Genomic DNA, 20,069 nt, shown 5'->3' with positions numbered 1-20,069 from the left:
CTCCCACAAACACATTTCATGCCCCCGGTCACTTGGATTCGCAGCCAGTCGCCTGTGCGGGTATGCCGTCTCCTCAGTCCGAAGTTGATTTCGAAATCGGAATCAGAACAAATGGATTAAGACTTTCTTAAATCATAGTGCAGTTTGGGTGTGTCTTAAATCACATAACAATATAACTTAATCAAAACTGAATGAATGCCACTGCAAAATATAGAGCTTTCTCTTTTAAATGATCACCACTGAAATCCACGTAATAAGTAATACGTGGTCTGTTCGCCTCACATCGCAGTTGCTGTTTTTATTTTTCAGGTGGCTTACTGCTCGCGTTGTTACAACCAATTGTTGTAATGGTTCTGGCCATAGCTGTTGGGGCGCAGCTCCTTGAAACCGGAAGTAACACTCAATGGCGAACAACCGCCTACGGGCTTACGGGGCGTATGCGCATTATGCAAAGTCCTGGTCAGTGGTGAAGGCCCTGCCACAGCCAGATTCAGCCGCAGATGTCTGCAGGAGCAGGATCAGGAACAGGAGCTGCAGCAGGAGGGGGCAGGTGTAGGGGAAGTTGGCCATTCAGCAGCTGACAACTTACGCATCAGCAGAGACAGCCGTGAGGATGAGGATGAAGAGGTGGAGGTGGCGGCATGACTCCTGCTTTCGGCCATCCAGGCAGCGGGTGAGCTGCGGATGAGCCCCGTCTGAGCCGGTGAAGGTGGCGCAGATGGGGATTTTCTTGTTTGCACTGCTATTAATTTCTGCTGCACTCGACTCGCCATTTATTTTGGGCGCACAATGCGCCAGCCCTATGAGTTGTCTCTTCGCTGCCTTTTGAGTAAGCTTTGCTTAACCCACTGATTCACAGTGCGTCAATTGTGGCTTATAAAATGGGTTTTATTTTACTTGACATTTCACATTATTTCACATTAATAATGTACTAACAAGTACTTTGAAACGAAATGAATTTGGACAACATGTTTGAAATCATTATGTTTGAAATCATTATTGTGTCCTGTAAACTATATATAAATAGTTTGACTTCTAACATAAATTACTTGACTTGATCCTAGTTGCTGATTCGTGGGTTAAAGGACGAGGGCCGGAAGGGCCATCGAGGATGAAGCGCCTGCCAAGCGGAAGTGGTCGCGTGCGTTGCATCCTGTCGGCAATTATGCCGCAGCAGCAGCAGCAGCAGAGGCAGCAGCAGCAACAATTACAGTTACAGCTGTTACCGCTCGCCCGCCACCCCTTTCCCACCCCACCCGACAAGCCAAAACCCCTTGTTCGCCCGGTTGTAAGCCATTTTAATTGCTTGTCTCTTTTTAATTTTCAGCTCTTTTGTTATACTTCACCCTTTGGCCGCACATCCCACCTGCCATGCATTTATCCCCATTCCAGACTATATATACATGCATTCATATATATACATATATATATATGTATATATATTTGTGTGTGTTTGTGTATAAAGCCTTTGTCTGAGTCCTTTCTTGGCCTCAAGTTGACATTTTTGCTGGCCGTGCTGACTTCTGGCCAAGAGGTCGCCGCTCTTTGGATCCCAGCTGCCGAGGGCTTTTTGCTGTTGACCATTTGCCATTTGCCGGAGCTAACGAACTAATGTTAAATGCACGGCAAGTGCCATTTGAGCTTCCGCCAGCTCATTGGCCTGAAGACGCCTGCAACAGCAATTAACAAAGGTGCAGGTGTAGCACCTCCTGCTCCCCCTGCTCCACCTGCTCCTCCTGCTCCACCTGCTCCTCCTGCTCACTCTTCCTCCTGCAGCGAACAATTGTTCCGGATCCGGATTCGGAATGGTGTCCGATGGCAGCTAAAACGTGTGTAATCAGAGCATAATTGTCTAAAATAGCTCGACATTTGCCAGCTCCCATGGAATGGAGGCATGGAGCATTCACTTTCCTGCTCGAACACATCGAAAATCGATTAGGTTCCTGGGCGAAATGGAGCTCAAATCGTTCACTATAATTATTCATTGATGGGTTTGCTTTGAACAAACTGACAGTAAATTGTTAAATCTTACTAGATATACATCTAAAATCTTTCATATTTAAATCGTTTCTTCATTTAATCAATGTAAGTTTCAATTTCCCGTGCGCATTTTTAAAGTGAAATTTTTAAATTCTTGGTATTAAATCTGAAATCTAATTAAACCATAAATCAGGCTAATAACTTCTCTAATTACGTTTTTACTCCGGTTACCCAACTAATTAAAGGCTTTATGGTTTCCTACAATTTTATTGTGGTTTTATATAACGAGCATTTGAAAGCACAAAACTAAAGCTAAGCGTGTAACAAAAATATTTAACATGCCATATTCCGGCGAAATTGTTTATATAACTAAAAAAACATTTATATGTATACGCTTTACCACCATTGGGTATATTTAAAGTTTGGAACGCCAAATGTGAGTAATTGGAGTTTGAAAACCTGTGCACTGATTTCTATTCCCATTGGTACGATCGCACAGCCAATGTGACGGCAAAATTGTTTAATCTAAATTCATAACGTGACACAAACAGGGAACACAGAACAACAGAGCACAGATTTGGCTGACATTTTGCCTAAATAATTGATTTCCAGCCGAAAGCAGAAAGAATTGCAGCTGGTTTTCGCTGCCATGGACGTTGAAAGCTGCTCGCTAAGTGGCGTGGCAAATAAAATGATTTAAATATTCAAAACAGCACTCCCCAGCCCCGCAGCCCCTCAACTCCCCCGCCAACTGTCATTCGACATGCAACAATTTTTTGTACGCATCGTAAAAAAAAGCAGAGCGAAAAAGTTGAAATTTCTTTTACGGCCCAAAACCGACTCTAATCCACTTTGGCCGACAATTTTCGGCCGACCGCAGGCGAAAAATAAATGAAATCATGAAATAATAAACTAAATTAGGTGCGAATTGTGTTTTTGGCCAGTCTGACCCGCATTGCCCTCATTTATATATGTACGAGTATATGTACTTCTTACTTTATTTGCATGCCACTAAAACAATTGTGCAGCAAAAGATGCGAAAAAAGTGAATTTTAAATCCATAAAAGTGGAATAAACATTTAACTGCCGCTGGCTACGGGGCGTACAGATATTCCTGCAATTATAATTAAATAATAAAATAATTAAATGTCAACCTGGGCGACGGGCACTATAACGAGTTCTTCAGCAAAAAGTCAGCAGTCAAACCGAAAACAACAACGAAACTAGGCTACTCCTCATGCAATTGACTCCTGGATTTCATAACTGCTCCCTTTTTGGAGGGAGTGGGGGGTGGGCGGTGTTTGAAAATTATTATTGTGGCATTTGTATGCCAACCTCAGGCTCGTACATATAACTTTCAGTATGTTGTTCTGCTCACACACAAACTTTTATAATAATTTGCGCAACAAATTTGAAATTGTAATGCCGACTCATTAGAAAGTTTTTCATTCGAATTTGTTGCCTTTGCGGCGGCTGCCATCGTCTCCCTTCCCTTCATTTCCTTCCTTTTTTTTGCATTGCTGTCCTGTTGTTTTGCCATATTATTTCTGTATAATTTTTTACTTTAACACACTCTATAAAATTGGTTACACGATGGAAAAGGCAAAGGACGAGTGTGTTTGTGGGTTGGCAAGCAAATCTGTGCCAAGATGCGCTACAATAATACGGCTTATCAGTTTCATATCTCTTATCTTTCACTTACTAAAGTCCTATTACTAAAAAAGCTATATTTTCACTTCAAAAACCAATGATATTTAGGATTTGGGTTTTATCATTATATCATTATTATTCGAATTTTGTATATAACATTTTTAACCAACTTTTTAATATATTTGTATCAGCATTTCCGGCATTTCCAAAGTCCCCAACAAAATGTAGGGCACTCTGCTCATTGTTTTCTCTGCCTGGGGATTAGTGTCAAGTTATGCCTAGGCAACTTTTCGATATTTGGCGAAATGCATACGTATTTGATTGCCTGGCTTTGGCCTTGAAAACGGGCTTTGAGTTCCACATTTGCCATGCAGATTGGAAGCGTCATGTTTTCAGAATGGCCAACATTCGGCCAACTATTTGCCTGGCAATCGAGTCCCTTTCCTGAATGAGCGGGTATTCGCTTTCGGGGGATTGACAGTAGTCAGTTGGCAGTTGTCAGTTCGATTTCTAGTTAATAAAATTGTAATTAGTTGAAACTGCATCTGCGACGGCGAGGATGGCGCATTTGCACACCTGTTTGTAACTTACAAGTATGTACGTAGGTGCATTTGTGCGCAAATATGGGTGTGTGATTTTAATTACGTGGAGGCTCATTAGCATTTTTCATACTTGTTTACTTGTTTGTTTGTTTTCGTGGCTGCCGGCGAGTCAAACTTCCTCTGACGCTATGTGAAATCCTACTCACTGCATTGACATTGCAAAAATGCAGCGTGACACGAGGAGGACTGCGAGTCTCGACTATCAGATACCCGTTAAACTATAACCAGACTCAATGGTATGTACGGTACCTGTTTATTACTTATATTTATATTCTTTCACAGTTTCGATTACATCCTATGCCATTTCGCTTACGTTTATTTCTTTGGATGAAAAGTGGTTTGATCCTTGTAATTTTAGGCACCATCCTGGGAAAAGAGATACGTAATAAGTTTACAATGAGAAAATCCTTCAGAGAAATCCCTGTTATGAATTTTCAAGTTTTTAATTTGGGAAATGCATTCATTGAGCCCTTTTTGCTTAAGTAGTCCATTTATGGCTAATTGAACTCCTCGAACGTTATCATTTCGAGCTCATCTCTGCGTAATATATTTACAGATGCAGATACAGATACGGATATATGCAGATACAGACGTACGAGTACCGTGGAAAAATTCGCCATCGCCATTGCCATCAGCAGAAAAGTTGAAATAAACAAAATGTTATTGCATGGAGGACCAATGCGCAATGCAGTGGCTGAGAAAAAGGGGTCGAGAGAGGCTCAAAGCACCCTTACAGTTGGCATACAAAATTAGCAACTTTTTTCAGCTGCGCCAGCTGCGCGAAGATGGGGCAAGGGCATAGTTTTAATATGAATTTGCATGTAAGATTAACGATGACAGTGGCGCAGGATTCTCGCTGGGAATCCCCCAGCTGCCTTGTGGCTCCTTGACTTCATTCTCCGCCACCATACACCCTTCACCATTTCTCCATCGCGTCTTGTGTGTGTTTTTGTTCGTGGGCTAATTGAGTTCTTGAACTTGGCGGCTGTTGTTGCCATGCTGGCTGTTGTTTACGCCATTACAGACCCACTTATTATGAAATTGAGTTGCTCGAAATGGCAGCCGCACATGCGACAGGCCATGAATAATGCAATTATTGTTGCAGATGCCGGCATGTTGCAGCAGCACTAGCAGTAGCAGCAGCACCAACACCTGCTTAATTAACTATTAATGTGGGCGTCTGCACCTGTGTTGCCCGGCCCGAGCCCGGCTTTGACAAATGGTCATGTCACGCGTCTGAGCCTGGAATCTCTGGCCAGCTCCAGGATCCATCGCCGTCGCCGTCGCAGCCATGAGGAGCCATGAGAAATGGCAAATTCATTTACGCGACGCTGCATTGCCAACGCTGCTAAACGGAAAATGCAAAATGAACGGGTGCCAGGCATCCGGAGTTTCTGGGCGGGATTTGCACGAGGCACAAAGGCACAAAAAAAAAAAATAAAAATAAAAAACCACCGGCATGTACGTGAGGCAACATCAGCTCTAACAAGTGACAACAGCCAACTCATTGCGCCAGGACCTCCGAAAAGGAGAGGAAATGCCTGGAAAATTGCATTTTGAGTGCAAATATTAATTTCAGCTGCCGCCACAGCAACATACAAAGGCTGAGGCAACATCAGCAGCAGCAGCAGCAGCAGCAGCAAAGCAACATCGCCACCAGCAACATTACACTGAGAGAAGTCGGTTACAGAAAGCATGCCTTACATTGCATGCCATAAATAAAATAATTACAAGAGTTGTTTGGACTCTTCATTAAATTCTCCTAATAAAATTCTATATAAATATAGTAAATTTACCTTAATGTAATATTTATTTGGAAGTGGTAATCTATCTGATCATGTATTTTCCATGTGCAGCTGGAAAAACTGTAGCACCATCAGTAGTTTCGGTGAGGAGTTGGTGGCTCCTTCAAAGCAATGTCCGGGCAGCAGTTCCATCTCCGTCTCCTGGTATTTGTGCTATGTAATTTTGAAAGCGTGGCCAACATTTGCTAAAACGCATTCCGCAATGACAAATGCATTGCATATCCTGCAGCGAGCACAGGATCCTTCTTCTTCTTCCTCGCACGGCACTTAGCTTAATGGAGCAGAGCTGCTCGGACATGTGGCACTGTGAGGCGAGTGCGGCATCCTTTTTCCACATTTCCTCCGGGTGCGGCACGCATCTCCAGCTTAAACGAATTAAAATGAAAGGCGCCAGAAGCATAAGTCACATGCAAAGCTTGACCAAATGTGTCGCCATCTGGTTGGCGGTGCGGAGGTCCTTGAAGTGTGCGTTCGAAGGATGTGAGTCCTGCGCGCGAAATGGCTCAAGGACAGCTGTGACCCACAATTAATGGCTGAACTAGTCCGTAGACAAAAATCGCAAAACTCATATACTGAATCAAATGCGGCGTTGCAAGAAAACCGATGAATGCTATGTTTAAGTTCAATAAACATTCATGTTATTAACTTTGATTAAATGCATTTGTGGTTCCCATTCTGAATGTCAATTGAATCGAATCCAAAATCAGACCACAATCCACAACAAAAGTTGGTGTCAATGGTGTTGACAGTGATTCCGTAATGTTTTTAAGCAAAGCTCAATTGCCCTGAATACAACAAGTTATCTACCATCTAGATTTCATTAGTTGAACTCCTTCCGCACACACATTGCGTCCAACTGGCGTCATCTTGGCTGGGATTCAATTAAAGACGACTTAAACCACACGCACCCGCACCCGCAGTGGCATCCACTTGGAGTCCCTTTGGAGGACATGGCCAGGCGTGTGGCAAATTGCATGTTGGCTTGGCTCTGCAACAGATTTGCTCGGCACAACACACATTTACGCTTCCAGCGTGCTCAATGTTGCGCATACGCAACGTATGCCAGATGTTGCAGCCAAAGTTTAGGATTGCCGCCAAAGGGAGGGAAAGGTGAGGTGGGGCTAGTTGCAACTACTACCACGTTGAGAACTACTCGTTAGACGTTGACACAAAATGTTATTTCACTTCAATTAAATGGAGGCGAGTGCGCGGGAGGCTCCCAAAGGATGGCGTCTAAGCCATTATGCGAACTTTGTGTCGGGTCGGGTGAATATGGGTGAATATGCTCCTAAATGCGCTTGTGCATTGTCAGTCAATTTGGCAAGTGGCAGAACCGCGAAACTTTCTTCGAGCATTTGCAGCTCGTTGCGAATGTACGTTGTATACTGTACGTACGAGTATACAAACAACACACTTTTGTTGTCTGCAGCAGCATGTTATTCTATCTGATGCCACCCGCTTACGTAATTACGTAAGAGCCGGAAAGTTTTACCGCGCAGCGTGCGCTTTCAATTTCCGCATTCGAAAATTGTTTGCCAAAATCAAAATCAAATTCAAATTACAAAACGATTTTCGCTTCTGCTGCTGGCACTCTGCTCTGTTTCCATTTGCAGTGGGCCCCACACCTGCCACACCTGACTTCTCAATTGATTTCGCCGCAGACATCCGGCGGATGTGTTAATCTCAGATCTTTGCCCCATCTGAGTAGCTCTGTATTTGGCGCTCACAAAAATGATTCCCCTAAACAGCTCAGCTCGGCGGCATTTTAAAGCTGCGCGCCTGCAGCGGCGACAAAATGCGGTCTCCTCATCGGATTGCAATCGAATTAGCCACGCCGACTTGTCGCTTTGTCGACTCTGATCGCATTTTGTGCGAAACACGCATGGCAAACTGCAGCGCCAGTTGGCATCCTTTGGGTGTACACTGCGAGAAACTAAAGAGCAGACTTAAATTTACAAAAACTACTCAACTTTTTATCTATTTGAATGGCTATCTAAATTTCGAAAGTCGCAGGTCTAGCTTTTCTTATGTAAACTGTATTTATTTCAGCATTTGCACTAACTAAAATGCTTGAGTTATACCACAGATTTGGTCCCTATTGAAACCAATAAAAATTTTATTTATCCCATTTTTTTTAGCGTGCATTGGGCGCATAATGCCGCGATTTGCGCGCCTATGTGCGATATATATACTATTTGGTACCATGCATTCTGACATCTGGCCAATTACTCTGAATTTTTGGGCAAAGGCTTTGTTTGGCTGATGGTCTGGGCTAAGCGGGTTTGATATGGTTTGGCCGCTACTAAGCCAACTGATTTCCATGGTCCGCATGTGTGGAGCTTATATGCGTTTGGCTCGCAAGCCAACCAATTGGCAAATCAAAATATGGGTATTAAAATTAAAGCGCCGCTTTGAACCAAATGCATGAACTCAATGCTTTATTGATTGCTGATTGGGTGTCTAGTTTTTCGCACTCTAATCGAAAATGGTGTATAGTTTTTCACACTCTAACCGAAAATGGTGTATAGGTTTTTACACTCTAGCCGAAAATTAATAATTTAATATTTGGCAAATATGTTAGAAGCCTCATGAATTGGAATCATGTAACTGCAATCTATTATTCCAAACAATATATACTCTTAAGACAAGAAATGTAATACACATTATACTATTCATTTGAAAAGCAAATCTCTACTTGTGTGCAGCATGTCAAGGAAACTGGCACAAAGTGGCGCAATTAGAGTAAAAAGTTGAAGGTAATTTGCGCCAAAGAACGTATTAAAGGCCTGGTTTTAAATTGCTTGACAAAATGGCTGGCCAAAAGTGGCCTTAACCCCTAACCTTTTCAAAGTATTTTTTCGCCAAGCAGCCAGCGCACAAAATGCTCATAATTTGCTTGTTCCTTTGCACTTGAATTAGATGTGTGTTATGTGTGTGTGTGTTATTTTCGTGGCATGTCCTTGCAGCTGCGATGCTTGAAAAGTCGTTTGCTTGGACTGTGCAAACAAAAATGAGCGAGCAGCGGCGAGGAGACTAGTAAATGCATTAATGGATGGAAAAATGTGCCACCTGGAGCGGCTCCTTCGCCGCTTTATCTCCGTGCCACGTGTGAGTGGGCCAGGTGCTCTTGACATTGCCCCGAGTGAAAGGAGGAGGCTTCAGTGTTTACGCTGCCACATGGCGAATGCTTCAGCCTGGAGAGTTCTCCATCTCGTGCTCGCCGTCTTTGATTGCGTGCTCGTCTCGCTGGGATCATATATATATATATGTATGTATGTATATACAGCATATATAGTGGAAGACTCGTCTTGGGCTCGTTAAGTGTCGCCTCCTTATGGCATTTCATGCTATTTTAAATGCATTTGAATAAATAAACACTCGCACGCTCGTAAAATGTTTATTACGTGGGCAAATGTTTGTGTCTGGCCTCATTAGGAATGGAAGCCCAGTGCGGTGGTGCTGGGGCACAATGCAAATGCAGCAACTACAGTTCGCACTTAATGCATTTTTAATTTAAAGCCCCAACACCGTAACATCCGCACATCCGCACATCCCTGAGACGTTACAATTGCATCGGAATTGCTTTAATTGAGTGGATTTGCATGCAAAATGCGAGAGGCAAACACAAAACCAATTGAATGTGTCCCCAATGGCAAATTCAATATGGCCCCGAAGTGATTTCACCTCAAGTTGTGGCCAGAATTCGGTAGCACAACTCTTTTTTTTTTTGCGGGGAGTGCGAGAGTGCGCCTTAATTGATTACCCATCAATTATGCACATTTCGCGGCGAACGTGTCGTATGCGTGATATTTTATTTGGTCCTTCATTAAATCTGTTCAATTCTTTGACTCCCCCAAACCCCCGAAAAGTGTAGCGAAGCTACTGAATTTGCATACGAATACTTTGTCTCATTCCTCTTGTGCGACTGTCAAATGCTGAGCAAACAACATGGCCAAGATTCATGTAGCTCAACTTCAGCTTGACACTTTAAGTGGAAGTTATGCAAATAAATAAATATGCGGATTGACAGAGAGATAAATGTAATATATATAGAGATGGAATGATGACACATGACAGCTTCGATGGAGTGGGTGCAAACAGACAAAGGCAATTAAAGAGTGTTCAAATACACTCACTAAGCTATTGACACAACGCCTCGAGATACCCGATTCCCTTTATAGAGAGAGAGACACACAGTGTGTGTGCCAGCCCGCTGGGCCGCATAATTATAATGAATCCTTTTGTCAGCCAACTTAACCCTAATTTGTGCCAGCTCACACTATCCATTATCCTCGGATGCTCGGCTGTAAACACATTGCGTTTGCCATTTATGCCATTGTCTTGCTCATGCAGGTGCGAAAACTGCTGGGAGTGGCTCGGCTCATGCAACAAAAAAGAAAAATGTGCGAACTACGACTGCTAATTAAGCTCCAAAATGCACAAATTCAGAATGCCGAGGAGCCGAGGTGAAAAACTCAACTATTTCTGCATTGTTGCTGCGACTTTTGTGCATAAAACCGAAGCAGATGCTGCCCGAGCCTCAGATTCATCCTCATCCACATCCACATCGCCATCCTCATTTTAGGATTCTTTTCCCTTTTTTTTATATTTTTTTTCCAGCTGATGCGGGCTGCTCGCGAGTTGTGAAAGCTTCAGCTTCAGCCCTGACCACATTTTAATTGGGCTAAGCACACGCCATGTGCTGCATGTGTGACGTGCTATTAGTGAAACTTTTAAATGAGTTAGTTAAGTAAAGCGGGTTACGTTATTATGAGTTTTTGGCTCGGACATTACAAAAGCTTGTCAGCTCTGCCAGCTCTGTTCTGCTGGGGCTTCTACATGCTGCCATTCTTCGGCTGCAACAATATGCATGAAGGTGGAGGGGGGAGTTATCCTTGTCGTGGGGCAGAAAGGAACTTGCAGCATGTAGTTGGCTTGTGGGATTATGCACACCTCGAGGTTGTACGGCTTCTTGTAAAACCGGGGGAAGTTGCTATGGGATGCAGAACAAGTTGCTGCATCATGCGGCTTTTACACATTTTGGCTAATGAAATTGTTTTTTTCAAGCCTTTTGTATTGTCTAATTTTAGACAATTTAATGCAGCAAGTAAGAAATAAAGGTAAAGGATTTTCTTACGCAGTTTTAACCATTTTATCATATTACGATTTCTCCCAACTTTCATGTCAAATATCGTTTTCCAATTATGCTAATGCTAAATACATTTTTCATGTCTGTTTTTTCTTGCGAAATATACGAATACCATTTCCAATACAACGTTCCAATGCTAAATGTTCGGTGGCACAGCGCATTCGATGTTTTATTGGTGAAATTACTTTGGTAATTATATGTCCAAAGTGGGTGCAATCAATTTTCAATTAGTCGCATGCAATAATTCCGCCAACATTTCTTGAAAGGCAAAAACGTTTCGGATTGCCGTTCGTAATTATTGCAAATTATATGGTGCGCCGAACATTTGTGTATAAATGCGCATGTATTTTATACGGCAAGGATCGCAGTCATGCCAATCGAAAATACTTGAATACGGCAAAGGAATGCGCCGGAATGGAGGGCGAAAAAATATTATTCAATTACGCACCATATCCAGGACAATGGTTACGACGAGCATAAAAGCATCCTTCCTTCCCATAAATACACAAAGTCTCCCATTTCAGCCTTCAGCCGGCCGCCAATGTGCTGGCCATAAATCGAGGTAATAACATTCGAGAATACTCATAATAGTTTCGCTCCCAGGCGAGTGAGTGAGTGTTTCAACTATGAATTTCGAAATGAAATCAATGTGTATAAGCGCGTCTCAACAGTGAGTCTGGAAATAATTTCCGCCTTGGTCCAAAAATTGATTGAGAAGCATAATCGATAAAAGCCGCATGCCTCACCCAATTAGCTGGGTGAACTCCCCCAATGAGACTTTCACCTGGGCTTGGACTGCAGTGATAAAACAGCAGAGCAGACGCCGCCCCCTCAAGGAAATTTACATAAAATTCAAATAAAATAAAACGACAAACGTAATAATCATTAGTCGGCTCTCCTGGGTGCAGTCGACACAGGACTCCGGCCACTGGACACAGGACACTGGACATACTGGACACACAGGACACTGGACACAAGATGGCTGCATCTGGGGGTTTGGCGGAGGAGATGCTGACTTATTTATGGAGTTTCCATGTTAACGAGCCACTCGCAGTAAATTAATTTAGTCCCTAATAAATATTACCTATGGGTCGGCCATAAATTGGAGACACTTTAAGATATCCAAGGTTCGCCAACAGAAATATTTTGTTTCTGGTTTATTATAAATATTTCCTTTCTTTTAGGTCTATGAAAATATGGTATTTACTTCATAATATGTAATATATATATTAGATATGTATAATTTAAAATCCAATCCATTCCTGCAGTGCAATCTTCTGCTGCTCGATTTGCTCGCCCATCTTTTGGGTCATGGCGAATGAGATGAGGATGAGCAGGTAATTGACCAGAATCGATGTAAACTGTTTAAATACAAGTAATTACGTTTCTGATTACCAAATGCAGCATGCTACCCACCAAAGCGATAACTTTGCGGTCGAGGACAACATCTAGGCCACTGGTGAACTGAATCCTGGCCTGAATCCGCCACGACATTAGCGACTCGACCAAGGGACGCAGCGTGGACTTCTGGGGGAACCATTCATCCAGCTTCTCGACGAGGCGTAGACATCTCCTGGCCTCGTAAATGGTGCGATCGCAATAGAATGGAGCTATCAGCAGCTTGTAGAGCGGTGGGCTCATGCACAGGACCATATAGCCGAGCATGCGATAGCCACCGCTGTTCTCCTCCTCGTTCTGCTGGCCAAGGCCCACGGACTGGCCAAACAGGATGTACAACTCACTGGTGCTGATGGCCAAGTCGTGGGCCATGGCCGCCCACAGACTGAGCGCGTACACCCGGTTGATCTCCTGGACGAGATAGTGCAGCTCCTGGACCATGGACACCACCTGGCGTATACGCAACTCCTGTACGTGCTGCTGCGGAAATCGCCAGTTGAGGAATTCCGGTTGGAGCAGCTGCTGCAGCAACCGCAAGCGGATGCCCAGCATCTCGGCCAGGGTCATGTGCACATAGCCCGTGAAGTGGGGTCCTCCGGTGACTATCGTGTAGCACAGGGCGAAGAGCAGAAAGAGCGCTCGATGACCGCTGGCCACTTGGAAGGCGGCACTGTTGATGGCCATCAAGTAAATGATGGTCACGATGCCCAGCAGCGCTATGTTCTTCCTCAGCATTTTTCTATAGTTCAGATTGGCGCCAAAGTCGGCCATTAGCCTGGAATCCAAGGCGGCCAATCTCTGATAGATTCCCAAATGGCGGCGTGCAAATACTTGCAGCGATATCACAGTGACCACAAAGACCACGGTGGACATTACCAACTCCAGCACCGAAATGCTCAGCAGCAGATTGTCGGCCTTTGCCAGACGTTCCTGTACATCCTCGGCGGCCAAAAGGACACTCAGCGAGCCAAAGAGACAGATCAACGCCACCATGGCCACCGACATGGAGTAGATCCTGCTTGCCCGAGTGATCTTGAAGTTGGATCCACTTATGCCAAACCCATTGCATCCCATGAGGAACTGCAGCACGCAAATGAATCCGGCACAGTCGAAAACCGTTTCCGGTTCGCGGAAGAAGTACAACACGGCCATCGCAGTCAGTTTTTCAAGCAGAACTAATGACTATTACCTTTCGGAGAGGCTCAGATATTATCCACAATATAACGCACTCCAAAAATCCAAGCAGCACAAGCTTTGGGGTACAACAGTGCACTTAAAGAAAATCTGTAACCAAATGTATTGAAAAATAAGAATCCGTGTAAATTAATTTGCTTTTATTAAGACATATACATGTTTTCATTGCAGACAAACAAATTTTACCACTCAAATATAATTCGTTCTATGTCTAATTTCCAAACATTTTTATACCCTACACACAAAAAGCCAATGAAGAATAGGTAGTATTTGTTATTTTCATAAATGACTGGCAGCCATTAGAGCAATTCGGTAATTAACTTGATTACTTTTGTGATAGCTTTTGACAAGTGCTTTCCCAATTTACAAATAAATGTGAATTGTGTTTTTTGGTGCACGCGGTAACCAAAACAATCGTTTAATAGGAAGGAACTTAATATTTCTGTTTTGCACTCTTTGAAAACGAGTAGTGCGTTGAGTTGAATAGATTTGCAACCATTTAGTGCCACAGGAGTTCCCTCAATTAGTTACCACATAGCAAGGGAAAAACATTTCTAACATTTCCAATTGAGGAATGAATGTTGCACTTGATTTGAGGTTGCAGCCAGTTGGTAGTTTTATAAATATGCTAAAAATTTGGGCGAGCTGCTTGAACACGAGTAATTTAATTTCTGAAACATGCGAAGGGGTGGAAAAGCTGTCAGATTAAATGCCATAATCCAAGGGATTATGGCCAAGCTGGTAAAAGTTGTTAATGCCCGGTGACAGAGCTCAACCCTTCGAACTGGGCCAGTTCGTTGATGTACGGATATATGTATATGTATGGCATGATTTACAGCTTTCGCAGGATGGTGAAATTAAGCGAGATGTGGGCCAGAAGATGCAGGTGGGCATTTTGTTGCCTTTAATTAATAAAACTTGATTAACGGAAATTTTATGATTGTCCAAACGGTAGCAGGTGGCAATCAATCATCGCCTTCGCGTCCGTTCACTCTCACTTCTCTCGCTTCTCTTAATTATTTTGCATTAAATATTTATGAAATTCCCGAAAGAAAAGTCGCCCAGTCGCCAAGGGACAATTCGGTGGGGACGAAGTGTAAAATTAATTAGGCATTCGCCGGATGGGAAAACGTCAAATGGTTGCAAATGACAACCAAACGGCATGGAGTCAGTTAATAAATTGTTTGCTGCACATTTGTGGTTCAGCGCACAGGGACACATACATACATACATACATACATTATATATATTACATAAATGAATTCGAACACAGAATTATTTATGCGCAACTGTTGATTTTCTGGCTGATTAACCTCTGGGCGGCTTAACTAGGAAATAAATCGTATAAATGAAATGCACCATCAAATGCCAACTGATGCTCGGAATACTCTGCATTGAATGCGATCAAAATCGATGCTATAAACTATATCCATCAGTCGGCACAGTCCTCGCATTACTAGAGTATTTCCCAGTAATTAGTTCTGTTTTTTTTTTTGCATTTTGTATATATAATTTATCGCTGTTCGGCTCAGTGCATCGGCAGTAACATATGCAGCCACATTTGCATTGAGCACAGCAATTACCAAATCCAATTGAATTAAATTGACTTGGATCGAGGGCCGTGGTCCAGTAACTTTTAGGCTTTTCCCCCACCACACTCTTCTGGCCATTTGTCCTTGTCAGGAGCGAGATCCTTTGCACTCCCCCACACACACACACACACACACACATACACTTGAATCCTGACAGCTGGTTGACTGACTGATGGAGCGCCTGATTGACTCACCGAAGTGTCCAAAAGTAAAACAACACCACCACCAAGTCACAAAAAGGGAAATCAAATCTCCGCCCATATGGATTCAATTAACGCTAATTTAAAATGCCAACATATCTGGAGTGGAGTGGAAATAGAAAAAATAGAAAATTCCCAGTCAGTTTTCCACATGACCCCCGTCAAAAATTCGGGTTTGACACTCCAAAGGGCAAAATGGCAAAATCGACAACAACAGAAGGGACAACCTTTCCCTTGATTGAGGGCAATAAATGAGTCAAATCAAATTTGGATTGTAGGATGTGTTAAAAATGTATACGATGTTTTAAAAGGTGTTGCAAAGAATTCTGTTTTGCCCAACGGCAGTTAAATATTTTTAGGTTTTCATGCTTAGAATTTGTATAGGTACAGATATATTTTTCGCAGCATTGCTTACCTAATTTAAATTTATTTTCATAAGAAGTCCAACTCATTTTGTGGTTTTTGGATAATTTGGAGAGCTGTAGCGATTCCCAGAATTTAATTTCCCAGACGGACACCGAGTTTGCTATCAGTTTAAAAGGTGGCAGGCAAGTTGGCATGACGACGTAGCGATTTGTAGGCACTTGCTCGACTGAGTGGGTCCTAATGCCGCTCACAATTAAATTAAATAACACCATAATTAATTACTGCCCACGCACACACACACACGCACACACTGAAAGGACTTGATTTGCTGGCCAAGAAGGTGCTAATGTCCTGGCCCATTCATTGTGCACTGGCTGGTGTGATGGTGTGCGTGAGTGAAATAAAGAATGATTTATGGCGGTAAGCTAACTAACGTTCAGCACCACGCATGTTCTTGTTCTCACAATTAGACGCTGACCCCCAGCTAAGAAAAGTGGGCGGGGCTTGGCCATTTGGGGGTTGGGTGTTTGGGTGTTTGCCCCCTTTGAGAAGCGGCCATAAATCGCATCGTAAATAAAGCAGCGGCATCACAATGGAGCCATCAACTTTTGATGCAACTTATAACCGTATTTGGCCATAACGGCGCCAATGGGCCTGCATTGATTGGATATATCGAGCATCCTTAAGCGGCGACCCATTCAGTCCCATCGCTCGAATGTCCGCCCATCAGGGAGCAGTGATAACGTGTAAGTTCCTGGACGTCCTTGCTGCTCCTTGTTGCTCCTTGTGGCTCCTTGATCGTCCTGCACAGCGACGTTTAATGTTAACGAGCAAATGGCCGTGGAATAAGTGCACTCCTTTCCTGACGCCTTTATAAATGGTGTTATGCATAAAGTTTATGCGAACGTAATACGCTGAAATATAAGTATATATACATAATATATTTATTTTTATAGTCAAGGGTTATCATCGCGGCTGCTTTATCTCGCGCAGCTGCTGAAATATGCGCCTCTTCCTTTCGCCCGCAATCTGTGGCCCATCTCTTCCATCTTTCCACCTTTTTTCAGGCTGCATGTTCATTTGAGGCGGTCGAACTGCTTGCTGCACAGCATAAAATCCACTCAGCCATGCCACATAAAACCAGCGAAAAGCGTTGAAATTATGGTGCCCACTCATTGTGTTGCAGCTTCTCACCTCTCCGGGTGAATCTGCAACGCCGCAAAGTTGCACAGATGCCCTGCATTCCATTCCATTTTATTTCATTCCAGAGGGGCGGCTCGACTTCGGTTTATTAGCTCGCAATATCCAAAATATTTTTACCAGGCCCTCAACTTAGCCTGTGTGACTAAAAAAGTACAGAGATAAAAATAATTACTTAATTAAAAATTGGTGATTGCAGTCATATATGAACTATATATACCATGGTATGTTAAGAACTAAATCTGCATAAATTAAAATAAAAGATTTTTAAAAATGCGTTAGTATGCCAAAGTAACACTAAGTTTGATGAAACGCTGATGATAATTAAACATATTTTATCCTTTTTAGATATCAACTTTCTTAACCAATAACATCGATTATTTCATCGTATTGAAAACCACATCATTTTATTGATTTAATTGAGAATGAGAGTCTCAATTTTGCGGCTCTAATAAACGCAAATAAATTGTATTGCAAAATAATACTATACATAAAATCACACCGACTGTTTTCAAAATTAGTAGAAATGACTATTTATTTAAGCATTTAGCAACTAATCCGTATTTCAACAATAATTGGATGCTTTGTATGAAAATGTTGTAATTATTCGAAATTAGAAACCCGCCACTTGCAACGCGGGTTACAAAATCGTTGTAGAAATCCCGCGGATGGCGCTTCGTTCCCAAAGAGAAGCCCTCAGGGCCGGCAATCCGATTAGGTTGCACGTTCCATGGCGACCGGGTGGAACTTCTCTGCTCCTTGCCACATGACGACTTTGCAGCCGGAGCCCGACGTGCGTCAGAACTGATTAATGAGCTGCAAATGATGTTATGCGCAACGGCCGCTCCGTCAGGGCGTAAATCAGGAATAATCGGGCGTGCCCCAAACGGGAGTGGATTCTCTGTGGCACTGCCACCATGCCACCAGTACCACCACTGCGTACTACAAGTATATGGGGTGGCGGCCCTCAAAATGATGCTAATGACGGTGGTGATGCGGCATTGTTCGCGTGCGCAGACAGCTTGACATTCATCGCTTGCATTTCACTTGTTGCCCTGCAGCAGCTGTTCGTTCGTTGAAGAGTGAACGAGTGGTGGAGCAGCATTATACATATTATCTTAGGAAGCTAAACTCCCAACCGAGCTCAACACAAAGGGACGCAGCAGCCACAAACTTGCGCGACAATTGGCAGATGTCAGCTTTAAGCCATTTGAAAAAGCAAATGTCTGACAAAGCTGCAACTAAAACTTTTTATGCCCCACTTTGCCCGGCCATTCACAAGTTGTACGTGGCAAATAAAAGTGCACCCGGGGACCGGCTGCGTATCGCTTGCCAAATGGGATAGACAACACTCCCTGCCCCTCCGCCACACCCTCCTCCTCATCCGTTCCCGGAAGCAAAATCCGAATCTGAGTTGGCCTGGAAACAGATTTAAGTATGCAGTTGTAAGCCATAAAATCAGCTTAATACTTCCGCTGAGCCACCAAATCTGAATTTATGGTCGACACAGGAAAGGCACGCAAAATGCAAGTTCAGTGGTAGAACTTGATTCGTGAGATACCTTAGCTCATCATTTTTACAGCATAATAAATTATTAAATTAAATATATAAAATTTATGTCAGATATTTAATATAATTTGTATATATAAATGATAAATTATTACATTTTTATAAATATTTTAAATTAATGAATGTAAATCTATCCCATAACCAGGGTACTTTCACAGCTTCAGTCCCAGTTTAAGCACATAATCTGAGTTCTAATGAGAAACAAAGTCATCTACTGGGTTACATAAGTTATTTTCTAGGTTCATATGGTAGAGAGCACCTTGTGACACGGTTCGACTGGCAGGTCAGATGGTCACGAGAACCTCTGTTGTTGTTTCAGCTTTGTTCACCTTTGGCGGAACTCAAATCACGGCGACCTGCCATCCAGTTTGCTTTCTTTGCTCATTTGTCGCTCATTTGCCAAGGTTCCACATTCACATCCACATTCACATCCATATTCATATTCATATCAAGCAAAGTGAAAGTGCTTGATTAGCACAAAAAATAAAGAAATCAGCCTGCCGATGGGTGTATCGAGGCATAAGCATGTGGGTACAACTGAAATGACTGATTGCTTCTTGTCAGTGATTAGTGATTAGTGATTAGTGTTTATGCAAATGAGTTCTAAAGACTTGGCCGGGGCATAAATATAAATCAATGCTGAGGTCAGACCAACTCAAGTTACCTGCAGCGAGATGAGCAGCAGCCACAGGTGGACGAGGCTGCTCCTAGTGGCCCTGATTGTACTTTTGCATCACAGTACCAGTGCCTCGGGTATTTATGATGAACATACATAGTCCAAACATAGTCCATTACCTAATGAATTTGTATGCAGCCAAACAGGTGACACTGAGACCTCTGGAATCAGCGGAGATTCGAGCACTGGAGCACCCGGTTTCCAAGGGGCGATCGGTGGCCAGTGGCCTCGCTGGATTTGTCCTGGGCTTGGGAAAGGCCCTAACTGGGGTCTTCATCTACGATGTCATTACGGCCAATATCACCGAATCGGAGGATACCAATGCCTCTTCAAACAGCGGTTCCTTTAGGGAAGTCTGCTTCAACACTGGCAGCTCTAATTCGGATATAACCTGCCTAGTTTACTATGCAAATAACTAAAACTAAAGAAATAAAATTGAAATAAAAATAGAAACAGAAATAAAAAAGAAATAACTATAATTTATTGTTGTGTACCTGTAAGTTTGGATAATCTTCTTTTATTTATATTATTTCTGCTTGCTAACACTTTTAGTTTCGTTGTGCTATTATATTTCTTAAAACTTATTTTCGATCACCATATTGTCTGCAATATTAAATCGGCGTAGACACGAGCCCTTTATAAACTGATTCTGTTTAATGGATCTGCTTAAAACCTGTTTGGGGTCGTG

At 42.9% G+C, this 20,069-nt stretch overlaps 2 protein-coding genes across 2 annotated transcripts; one reads left to right on the top strand and one right to left on the bottom strand.

The window, feature by feature from the left end:
- Positions 1–12,430: 12,430 nt before the first annotated feature.
- On the bottom strand, positions 12,431–13,736 carry LOC122614806 (putative gustatory receptor 57a). The gene is made up of 2 exons (XM_043789462.1): positions 12,603–13,736; positions 12,431–12,547 (listed from the first exon to the last, which is right to left on the bottom strand). Exons 1-2 carry the CDS (start codon positions 13,734–13,736, stop codon positions 12,431–12,433), a joined length of 1,251 nt encoding a protein of 416 aa, XP_043645397.1.
- Positions 13,737–19,379: 5,643 nt separating this feature from the next.
- LOC122614497 lies at positions 19,380–19,800 on the top strand. Its single transcript, XM_043789063.1, has 2 exons — positions 19,380–19,458; positions 19,520–19,800. The coding sequence occupies exons 1-2, from the start codon at positions 19,380–19,382 to the stop codon at positions 19,798–19,800; spliced, it is 360 nt and encodes a 119-aa protein (XP_043644998.1).
- The last annotated feature ends 269 nt before the right edge of the window (positions 19,801–20,069 follow it).

The sequence above is a fragment of the Drosophila teissieri genome, chromosome 2R, assembly GCF_016746235.2.
Source record: "Drosophila teissieri strain GT53w chromosome 2R, Prin_Dtei_1.1, whole genome shotgun sequence".
Lineage (NCBI taxonomy): Eukaryota > Metazoa > Arthropoda > Insecta > Diptera > Drosophilidae > Drosophila > Drosophila teissieri.
Note: the sequence above shows the minus strand (reverse complement) of the source record. Positions and strands in the feature narration are given on the sequence as shown.